Below are 12,237 nucleotides of genomic sequence, written 5' to 3' on the forward strand. Positions count from 1 at the left end.
CGAAGCTGGTGAGGGGTCTGGAGCACAAGTCTGATGAGGAGCGGCTGAGGGAACTGGGGCTGTTTGGCCTGGAGAAAAGGAGGCTGAGGGGAGACCTGATCGCTGTCTGCAACTGCCTGAAAGGAGGTTGTAGTGTCAAGGGTGTTGGTCTCTTCTTCCAAGTAACAAGTGATAAGACAAGAGTTTGCACCAGGGGAGGTTCAGATTGGATATTAGGAAAAAATTATTCACAGAAAGGGTTGTCAGACATTGGAACAGGCTGCTCAGGGAAGTGGTTGATTTGTCATCCCTGGTGGTGTTTAAAAGATGCGTAGATGAGGTTCTTAGGGGCATGGTTTAGCGCTTGATTTGGCAGTATTAGGTTAACAGTTGGACTGGATGATTGTAAAGGTCTCTTGCAACCAAAACGATTCTGTGAAAATATTAAACAATGGGGGGAAAAAAGGCATTTTTCCCTATCTTGTCTCTTGTGTGACTTCAGAATCTTGTACTTGACATTAAAAGTAGTTCCATTACACACACATAAGTGTCTTGCAATATACATAATATATGGACTCACACCCTTCTCTTTAAAGAAAATACTTGCTTTTGTGAGTTTAGGTCAGAATCTTGATCTCGTCTGACTTTCACAACCATGTCAGAACTTCATGTATTCAAACTTCATCTGTAATTAAATGAAGCCAGAATATTCTGTATTATGAATGTATATGTAAAGATGACTAATATTGAAAAAGAAAACAGAAGAAAAATTTCTAAAATTATTTCTGTATGGTAAACAAATTTGTTTTTCTTTTATTTGACAAATCATTGTATTGGTAATTCTCACAAACATAGGCCTGGAATACAGTTCTCAAATATGTCATCCACTGCTAAGAATTTGGTTCATTTACTCCCAATTTACTCCCATATTTTAGCATTTTTTAAAGTTAACCTTTTTTATCCATTAATAATTTTTGTTGAATCCATATCTTGTAATATTTTTAATGGTCAGTTTCATTAATTTAAGAAAGAACAGCTAGATATCTCTTTTCTAAATACTATTTAGTTTGTATCACAGCTTAGTTCCAAGCATGTGATTGACTGGGATTTCGAATAGTCTCATTAATAACTTATATATGCAGGGTAAACAAGATCAGTTTGAATACATGGCTTATTTTGAATTTTTCAATGCTTTTTTGGTGTTTGCATAAAATTTGATACAGTGGCAGCATAAATTGCCCAGGGAAAGAAAAGGAAAACAAAATAGGAGCATTCATTGGACACTAGCTCAGTAAACAAAAGTTTTTGTTCCCAACTCTGTGACTGAAATGCTATATGCCCTTGGGCATGGCACTCTATTCCTTTTTTCCTGTGTTGCTCCTATTTCTTTTTCTTTTGTCTGTTTGGCCTGGAGCTTCTCCTGGGTGGGGACTGGAGGTGCTAATTAGGGTAGCTAGCAAAATGGGGTCCTGATCTCTGTCGTGGCCTCTAGGTGTTGCTATAATACAAATAATTAATCAAAAGACATGTTTCATAGCTTCCATAGAGGGAGTTGGCAATTCTTGTCAGAGCCATGCTTGATTTTATACAATTAAACCTCTCTCTCGCTCACTCTCTCCTTTATGCGACATGACTGAAATTTTAGCTTTCTATATTGGACAAATGCAATGTGAAAAGTAAAGGTAGGAAAGCTGTAGGAAGAGATTGGACTCACCTCGATTTAAAGCTGCTCAGTTTGGGGTGCCTTGGTGTCAGTCTTCTGTTTGAGGATGGTCTCTACTAGAGGAATCTGCTATCATATTCCTGCCTCAGCCCAAATTTCCAATGCCACAGTCAATCACTGGGCACGAAGGACTCTGCCACTGATGTGATTTAGGAGTAGAAGCACACAGGGCACACATAAGGATACGAGTGCTGTTACATCAGGACACAGTTCTCTTCTCATGTTTAAGGACACAATTTGCAGTCTCTCAAATAACTACAAATGGAGGTATTTGTGAGTTTAGTGAGGATAAGCTTTGTCTTGTAGGGTGAAAATTCAGACCCTGGTCATGAGATCTGCATGTTTTGCCTAACAGGGGACTATTATGCAAAACTCATTGCTGTTCTCATTAAGGAGTTTAAAAGTCATAGTTAACTTTTAAAAAATATGGAAAAAAAGCAACAAATAATTTGGGGGAGTTTGAGCAACCTTTTTTTTTTGTTACATTTCCAAAGAAGGAGCTGCCAATCCTGCTGCCTGCCACTGCACATCATTTGATGTGACCTCCAGGTGTGCTGGAGCCACAGGTACTCATGGCAATACCTGAATAGTGACAGATGCCTCTCAAAACTGCATTTGTAGAAAACGCATTTGTAGCCAAACAGTTTTGTCTGGCAGGGGATAGTCGATCCCTCCTGCAAAGAAAAGGCACGGTCAGGAAAGGAGCTGGACACAGATGGAAAGAAAATGCTGCATGTGCCTGCTGGAGCCGTGTCTTCCCAGGATTTACTGACACAAAGAGGCAGAAGCTGGGATCAGAGCTCTGTCCTCTTTCTAGCCAGCCGTATGTGCTATGGGACCACCAGCACTATAGCAGTCCCCTCCCTCCCTTGTGGCCATCACCAGTAATGAGTTAATGACAATCTCTTCCCGGCGTGGAGGAGAAGGACAGTGAGGGGCAGGTGGTCTCTCTGCTCTGGCCCTTATGTAGTTCAACCTCTGGGACAACCATGGTCCAGCTCTCAATATCTAATTGAGATTGTGTAGCCAGATACCACAGGTCTGATTGTATTTATATAAAAGCTATTTTAATCAAAAGACTAGCCATTAAATTGCCAGTGTTCTTAAGCATGCTTCAGCAAGTTTTCCACTTTTAAGACTCAAGTAGACAATTTTTTAAATGTTTTATAAATGATAAAAAATTCACATCAGATTTTAACAGAATTAAGCATACTTATTCAACACACATGGGGCCTCTGAAAAAAATGTTATTCAATTTAATAATTTTAATTTACATTGTATATGTACAAGAGCATTTCTTTCAACCCACAGGTTAACACCACCAAAAAAAAAAAAAAAAGAAAAAAAAAAAAAGTACTGCGGTTAGCGGAGTGAAGAAACTCTTGAAACACTGTCGTCTGAAATAAAAACAAGGCACTCTCCCTTAACACCTGATATATTCCTGAATTCTGCCTAGACAAAGGCATGTTCACACCGAGCGAGCTCTAAGAAAAGTACTAGATTTATTCTGCGTTAACTCTTTCTTTTACCACTGTGACTTGTCACTGGTTGTACTCTGGGATGAATCTGTGTCATGAAGTTGACGTGAAGGACAATTCCACAGATGACGGGATTTGGGAGAGTATCACAGTTAAGACTAGCTATGGAAGACTGGAGGACACTGGCTACATGAAATCTCACACGGGGCTCTGGACCTGCTACCTCCCACTCGCATCCCACTTAATAAATAAACCTTGCTCAACAAAAAAGCAATTTTACTGTACTATGCTGATTCGCCTGAAAAGTCTTTGTAAGGGCCCACTCGCAGGAAGCACCTGCAAGCCCTCATCTGGTGGGTGCTCAGCACCTGGCAGGATTTGTCCCTAGATAAAAGTCATTTCTCAAGGGACCTTGTGTCTTACACAAGGAGACAAAAGTAAACATACTTTTGGATTTCCTGTCTGTATGTTTTTGTATGCGCACATGTGTGTGAGTGTATATATATATACGTGTATATATATATATATATTTAGTATATACAAAAGCAAATTCAGTCAAAATATATTTGTCTTGCTGGTCAGGCTTGTTACAGCAACCTACAAGAAACATTAGCTTCTCTGATATTTAATTATGCTATTATGTTTGCACATAAGCTTAAAAGTCAATACAAAAAGCAATACTTTTCCAAATATTATCTGCAGGTAAACCGGAAATATTAACTATAGTGATTAGAAGTCTGTTTCCCTATTGACACTACTATAAATCTTGATATAAGAATAATTTTTTCATAAAAGCACATCCAAACATAGTAAGTGATAAAATACCAGATTACTATTTGAAAACCATACAGTGACTCAATATCTGGGTTATCCTTTGCAGCAATTAGGCAATTCATTTGGCATCTGTTTGATTGTATAATTTAATTTCCATATAAACAGCATAGTTTAAAAAAAGACAAAAGCTAGAATGTTTAAAGCTAACAAAAGATACAGTGACATCAGGTTGACATTCAAAAATTTCCTTAGCAAAATGACCAACAAAATTTTGACTTAATACAGTGCATATAAAGTTTTTTAGAACTAAACTTCTTAAATATCATTTGAATTTAGCAAAACATGAGCAAGATTTTAATATCAAAGTGCTAAACAGTACTGCCTTAGAAGTCACTGCAAATAAACTGTAAAATAACTCTGCTTGTGATTTGACAGATATTTTATATACAAATGGTTAATAAAAAGACACGCGCACACACACGCACACAAATATAGGTATATACATATATATATACACATTATATATATGTATATAGTTTTCCAACTGGTGTGTCTGAGTCAGTGTGAACACCCCATTTAGTTATCATGTGTAACAGGGCTCCCATGAGCTGGCAGTCATTGCAATAAATACAGGCAAAGCCATTACAATATACCATGCATACAAACATTTATACAAATAAAGACACTATGCAGCAAATTATTTCATATTAATATGGCATCAACAGTATAAACATACAAAAAGGAGTACGAACACGGAATGTTTAAACGCAGCCCACTATATCCTTCCTAGCACTTACATTCATACTATTTTACAAGACTTGCTTGTTCTTGAAAACCGTCTTCTGCCTGTTTACTAACTAGTCGCTTATGTTAAAAGTCTAAAACTGAACTATCCCTGATGCTGACCCTGTATGCTCCAATCACTACTTCCTCGGGTTTCCTTAGCTGAGGAACAACTGAGCCACAATTGCTCCCGTGTCTTCCACATACATTTGTCAATAAGTCACGCTACATGGAATCAAGTTTGGAAAACTCTGTCAGGTAAGTTAGTGCACGTAATTTTCTCACTTGATTTCTTCCATTTGTTTTCCTAGTAAAATAAATTAGTTAATAAACGAGACTTAGTAAGACAGCACTTTAAAAAATTGCACTTGAACATGGGAGCTAACAGCCATTGTCATTTTGCTATATTTGATTGGTACGAAATGTTCAATTGAATGTACTTTGCTAAAAAAGTGAATTTTTGTTTAGATTGTGCTGATGTATGTGCCCTTGATAAAGGAATTATGCTAAAGGTATCCTCACAAAACACATACTACCCTGGCAGACAACTATTTGCTGTTCTTGTTTTCAAACACAGCTTCTACAATTTTTTTTCCTCATATAGCATGAGGTGTTAAACAACAGATTTAAAACAGTCGTGTTAACCTCTTACTGCTGCTGGGATAGCACTGTCCAAAAGTGCCATATTAGCCGTTTAAAAATCCCAAATCACACGAAAGAAAACAAAGAACACAACCCCAAACCGGTAAGCCAGTGAGTTTCAGGCTTCAGGTTGTAAGGACAAAGCGCCAGAAAAGACCTCATTTTAGACTCGGAGCTGCTTTTCTGTTAAGTGAGGGCAGAAATGTTAGCTGTAAGTCACGATCCATTTGCCTGCTCTGGTGGGCATTTGCCTCTCACGAGGGCGCTTTGACTCAGAAGGGTAAGGTGTCCAGAAACAGCCTGTCGATAATGGAAGGGGCTGGCACCAAATCTTCCAGTTTCAGGTAAAAGATGCGCTGCAGTCCCAGTGTGCAGAGAGAACGCAAGTCAGCCAGAACACCCAGTACCTTCGGCTCTGCAGACTCAAGCGGTTGTCCTTTGTTTTGGCAACTGAAAGTTAAGTGATCTTTCAAACTGCTTGTGATCTTGTTGCATAGCTCTTCCACTTTCTTTGGTTCTTTTAATCCATGTCGTTCTGCTAAGCAAGAGAAAAAAAAAAATAAAACAGATCAGCATCCCTACCACAAACGGAGAGAACTCGTTTTCTTTGGTGTAACCCAAATCCATATGCCGGTATTCAAAGAAAAAATGCTTTGAAAGCGTAAGATTTCTCAGAACAGTTGGGGTTACATCGTGCCAGTTAACCTTTCTGCCACACAAAAGAAAGAGATGGCAAGTGCCCTTTTCTCTTTAGCTGCTAAAATAGGTGGCAGAGGTGCTCAATTACGATTCAAATTCTAGTACAAGGAGTCCAAGCATCTGCTGTATCTCGCATAATTTTCATGATATGAGACAGAATTAATTGGGTGATTTTCCAGCAATACTATCACAGGAGGTGTTTTGGAGATTTCCGTGCTTCCCCACCAGTTGTGAATGCTCAATAACTATGGCAACCATTATTTATTCAGTGAATTCAAGTGGCGATCGATATCCTTAGCCAGCTCCATCAGCGCCAGGCCTAGAATTCCACCAGGAATTTGCAGACACACTTACAAGAAACTAAAGGCACCTTACCACCCTTTGTTATTTTGATCAGCTGCTGCTTTTTAGTTGATTCGTCTTTAAAAGGACTAAGATAAAAGAAGCCTGGAAGTTAACTATTTTGTTTTGAGTTAGCAATGCCTAAAGTGAGAAGGCAGCTGTGTTATCTGTCACCAAAACCTCAGCATTCCTAAAAGGAAGGGGAGAGGGGGTCTGTCTCCCTTCTAATAGCCTTTTAAAATGTTACAATCATGTTAAACGCATCCACAGTTCTTTAAGCATAAATAGAATGAATCAGATTTGTGATTCATTATAATCAGGCTCTTTACTGGTACACAAGGAAAGATAATTTCGTGCTGTTTGCTATCAAGATTTAGTGGATAAATTCGTATTTTAGAACAAATAATTTTGTGATGTTTTGATTTACCTTTGACTTTGAAACTCATAGGTAAGTAAGAACTTGCTTAATAGCAAAGTCATAATAATTTACACATGAAATAGAATAATACCAGATGGGCAGTATAAGAAAATGCAGGTTAAATGCATTTTAACCAACTAGACATATAAAAATAGTGACAGTAGCGGATAAGGAGTGAGTAATTGCGGCAGTTCTCGTGTTTGATGCATTTGAAACTCTCTGCTTCCCCTGGTCCTCTCCCCCATTCTTGGCAGCCACATGCCATATTGTGTCCCTTGCCCCAAAGTCTTGTTCCTCTGCTGCAGGAGGAGCAGGCAATAGATACTTTCTCTGTTCATCCCTTAACGAACACTGAAAAGAGTGCAGTTTTCTTTACATCCAGAAGCAGGAGTAATGCCTGCATAAGGTGCAGTGGTGCCTTGCCCAGACGTGTATATAAACTCCTCACTGCCTCCCCTTACCTCCTGTTTTGGCTGGATGTTCTTGACAAACCAATAAAACAGACGGGATTCAATGAAGGCAGTCAGAAATGGAAAGGTCTGATTTTCCACTGATATTCACCCATTTTACACTTTTTTCAACTTCATTTACTTAGGCAGAGCTAGCTCCTGAAGAATACTGATTTGGGATGAGAATCAGAGCAGTGCAGATGTCTACGTCTCTGGCCAGAAGCTACTGTGCTCTTTTATTTAAGTACCATCTATCTGCCCTGTTGCTTCAGAGCAACACTCATCCAAGCAGTAACATCTGCTTCAGATATCTTTTTCACCTTGCAGGAATTAAAAACTCTAGGTACTCTAAGTGCCTTGTTTACATTAAAACATGAGGAGTCAATGAATATTTAAAGCCTTTCCAGTAAATGGTGTATGGTGTAATTGTGTAAGCCTTAACTATACAGGTCACCGAGAGTAAATACTTAGGCAGATTCTGCCATTAAAAATCTTGATGGATAAATATTTTATACAGATTTGAAAAGCTGTAGGGTGCTGGTTTGTTTTTTTTTTTACCACAAGCCAACTGAGAGAATCCGCAGGACATTAAATTAATCTTGCAGTCTTTGAAGAGTTCCCATCTTTTAATCTGTTTTGAGGTTGTTTCCTGGCTGTGTGAGTGAAGATATCTTTATAGATCTAGGGAGCTGAAATACTAGAATGGATCCGCAACCTGACTACAAATTAGCAAAGCACATTTTTAAACGAATGCATCAGTAGGTGTGTACCTTGCTGCAGAGTATGGAAAACTATTTCTGGCTCTAGAGCACAAAACAACGTTGTTAACTTTTACAGCCAGAATTGAACAGTGTTTCACACTGAGAAGTTCAGAAGGTTTCATGAACAAATTGTGTCTTCAGTGGCTACCCATAAAACATACTGAGGCAAAACACAATATGTGCAAAGTTTATAATATTACTAGCTCTACTTTAAATAACAAAATTACGGAAATTCAGAATTACGAGATACTCCGTCCTTAAGCCACTCTCTGGTGCTACAATAGTAAAGCAGTTTCCAGCAAACCACACTGTCCTGCACGAACCGCTGTGCAACAGCCTTTGCTGCTTACAAATCTCTACAAAGGTGATTCCTCATGACTGGAGCTGTCTCAGGGATTTTCGGTCTCCAATCCCTAAGGCATCCCTTGTGGAGCAATAGAAAGTCAAAGCCAGCTGTGTGGAAGCCCTTCCGCTGGAAAAGGGCACTATGTGCACTGGCACTATTAGTATCCAACTAGTTTCTGGGAACTGTACTAGTGTAACAAACAGCTCCTCTCTTCAGTATACTTGAGGGGCCTTGGGTCGCATTTACTCAAAGATTTAAATTTAGTAGCTAGGGTTCAGATAGCAGCAAACACTTCTTTTTTTTTTTTTTCTTTCCACACAGTCAGTCTGGTTTGGGCAAAGGAAGACCCACGGTCTTTCTTACTCAACCTGAAGGGAGCAGCACGAGTCACCTGTAGTAAGTGTGTGCACTGGCACTGAAGCTGATGGACTCTAATGATTCGCCGTCTTCCACATGATGTTCTTATCCACACGGGAATGATAAGGCAAAGATTTATCTCAAGAAGGACAGCTAGTCAAAACCGATAGATTTTCTCTGATTGAGGAGGTGTGTAAATATTATTGTATTCAGACTTTCTTATAATGACAATTAAAAAGGCACTGGGTAAAGTGAATATAGGATTTCTCAGCCTTGTGTTTTAGGATACCATTGATTTTTGCAAGAAAAATGGTGATTTATGGCAAAGATGCTCTCCATAAGCCTGTCAAAATGATTCATCAGAAGTCTTGCCTCTAAAGCTCTGCAAACTTAGCAGCTCATTCTGGAAAACTGAACACAGCAAGGTTTTTACACCTTTCTCCTTTTCCCAGGAATCTCTATGCAATTCTGTGCTATAATTATGCTGATCAGCAAAAACTTGATAGGAAGAGAGTAAAAGAGCAGGAAGACCTGTCACCAGCTGTACTAGTCTTTCTGTCCCTCATTTCTGACATGGGGTAGATTATTCCAGGGCCAGACCTTTATGAGAAACACCTCTCAAAGAGCACAAGTATTTCAAAGACCTCGAGTATCTCAAAGACCCTTGAGCTCTGTGCTCTGTGTCAGGGTGGGTCAGTCCAATCAGAAATGCAACAGATTTACGCTGCGGACTTAGGATAGGCCTCTTGATTGTCTTGGTTTTAATGTAGTTATCTGACTTTCTCTTCCCCCTTCACAATCCTCTTCCCCTTCTATAACTCAAATACAATAAATATGAGGCTCTTTTCCTACAGCTTTCTGCTTGTCTTGTGCACATTCTGTTACACAGCTGGATTTTGACTCAGCACATCCAAGAGTCTCCTTTCCTGATGCAATCTGGCCCATATTCATCCTGCCTGACTCTCAGGCACTTCACAATTGTGCCCAAGTTGGGAGTGCAGCCTTCTCCAGCTCCTCCTGACATCAGTGGAAGGATGGTCATTTTTAGAAGATGATTACGATTTTAGGTGGATGAATCAACTTTCTGGAGGTGCCCTGTATTCTCTGTCAGCTGTGCAAGGTACCTAAAGTCAGATGAGCTGAATGACTGCACAGGACGTCAGAGTTTGCTCCTTCCTTTAAAAAAAACACGGCTGGTTGCTGTAGGAGGGAGGAGTTCTTGCCTCAGCAAAAGGCTGGGAAGGGAGAAGGAAGAGTGAGTACTTCACGTTGATGCTGATAGTGTTTTCCTCAGCAAAGTGGCGGGGGGAAGGCAGACAATGCAATCTGGAGGGTTGTGGGTTGGTTTTTTTTTTTATAACTGGCTCTCCTACACTCCTCCAGTCTGCCACCTGCTCCTATGTAGACCCAGCACACGAAGCACCCACTCTGGAGGATCCTGGCAGCAAGACTGAAGGATATCTGCTGCTGAAGAGGAGGTGAGCCTCCCTTCCATAGGGAAGTTGGACGAATTTGTGTTCAGAAAGGAACTGCAGCAGCCAGACACTTTTTAGCCACACCAGACTCCTAACTACTTCTGGTATGACTGATGATGCTAAAAATTGTGTTTGTAAACTGGAACAGAAAGCCCAACAGCAGGAAGACAAACACGCACTCATAATTAATTGAAACCTCACAATATTCTTCAATGTTCTGATGCCAGTCTAACAAAGCATTAAGAGTGTGAATAAGCCAAATATATACAGTGGCTCTGGGCTGGTCTGTAACACACTTAAAATAAAACATATGCTGAAAGAGTTTGGCTGAATGAGGGTTAGAATGCTCTGTACTCAGCAGCATCCCACCGAGAGTGTCAAGTGGGCAAAACAATAATATTTTGATGTGGATAGAGAAAGGAAGAGGCAGAGAGGAAAACAGAATCAACGAGAGAGAGAGAAAAAACACCAGCAGTTTTAGAGCAGGGAGAAATTTGAGGCTAAATTAGAGTGTGCCCTTGAGATTATCTGCATTGGAGTCTCAATCTTTATATTTTGACACTGGTAGAAAAACTGTAAAGCAGAGCATTATAAATGGTCATTTGGGAAGTTAAGGAAGCTTTTTCGAGAATAGGCTGAGCTAACATCTGGTCTCCTCTGCAAAGCTTCATCATCAACACTATCCAGCCCAGCATGGAGTGGTTGTGCAGGAACACTTGTGATCCATGCAACACACTACACTGATAGAAACCATCCACGTGGAACTAAGGATAGAACTTGTCCCAAGATGACTAGCATTTTCTTTCCATGTTGGCTCTCTTCTTCAGCTCATTAGATCCTACATCCCAGCAGAATGAGTGATCCAAAGAGAAAGAACAGGACAGAAGTAATTTCTCGCTTTCATGGGGATGTGGGGTGAGTGTCATGTCCTAACTACTTTCTTCTGGCTGATGCTCAGAGCACTGCTGTTGTGCTCTGGAGGAAGTTGTGTCCAACCCTTCTTAACCAAATGAAGGAAGCAAAAAAAGAGAAGGGAGACAGAGAGACGAAGATCCTAAAGGAGCACCTTAAAGAAAAAAAAATATATACTTTGGCGTTGCAGAGTTTTAACTGCTTGTGAGCCACCCACAATAAACCAGATGTCACTTCTTTCACTCTCTTCTTTCAAGCTGATGTCCTATCTGAAAGGACTTGAAAATTCAGCAGCAATCTGACATGATGCTTTTCTTTCCAAGCAACATACTGCAAGTTCCCAGGAACCATAAAATAAACAGAAAAAGCACAAATATATGGACTTTCTAATGGATTATACAATGCAAAGTATTTCAAAATCTTTTCCTGTTTATTTTATGTTGTACATACCTTTAGTTTTACTCAAAGCAAGCAGTGAATTAGCAAGTATTGTGATACTTGCTAGGTTTCCTGTTGTTCTCTTCAAAACTACTGAACAGAATGAATGGTTATATATGCCTATGACCATGCATCCTATGCTGTGACCTGCGCCTGTGGTTGAGACTGGACATGGAACTCCGCAGCTCCAAACAAGTCAGTAGGGTTAGCTAAAGGGCTGTTACTGGGGAGCTGATTTGACATCCATAGAACCATAGAATGTCCTGAGCTGGAAGGGACCCACAAGGATCATTGAGTTCAACTCCTGTCCCTGCATAGGACAACCCCAAAATTCACACCATGTGTCTGAGGGCGTTGTCCAAATGCTTCCTGAATACTGCCAGGCTTGGGGCCGTGACTGCCTCCCATCCCAAAATGAAATAAGAGCCTTCAGTATCTTGGGACACTGAGAACAGTGGAATGTCTTTTAGCCTGCAGCACTAATTTTTAGATTTGTTCCCTCTTCCTTCACCGGGAGAGAAATGTTAATTCTCCCTGTAACTCTTGCAGAACAGAAAGAGAACACGTGGAAGAGAGTAGTGACTTCTCTTGCTTTTCTTCTTCAGCAATACTGCCAATGACTAGTACATATGAGGGTTTGTTTTCGACAAGCACATCTTTG

At 40.0% G+C, this 12,237-nt stretch overlaps 1 protein-coding gene across 2 annotated transcripts in view; it reads right to left on the bottom strand.

Moving 5' to 3' along the window:
- Positions 1–2,918: 2,918 nt before the first annotated feature.
- NR4A3 (nuclear receptor subfamily 4 group A member 3) overlaps positions 2,919–12,237 on the bottom strand; it is a 29,609-nt gene continuing 20,290 nt past the window's right edge. The window contains exon 8 of one of the 2 annotated variants that reach the window (XM_065629482.1): positions 2,919–5,914. In XM_065629482.1, the coding sequence (XP_065485554.1) occupies positions 5,652–5,914 (263 nt within the window). In that variant the 3' untranslated portion in view covers positions 2,919–5,651. Of the gene's footprint in view, positions 5,918–12,237 lie in introns of both variants that reach the window. The other variant, XM_065629481.1, reaches the window with a different exon arrangement.

The sequence above is a fragment of the Caloenas nicobarica genome, chromosome 2 (assembly GCF_036013445.1).
Source record: "Caloenas nicobarica isolate bCalNic1 chromosome 2, bCalNic1.hap1, whole genome shotgun sequence".
NCBI lineage: Eukaryota > Metazoa > Chordata > Aves > Columbiformes > Columbidae > Caloenas > Caloenas nicobarica.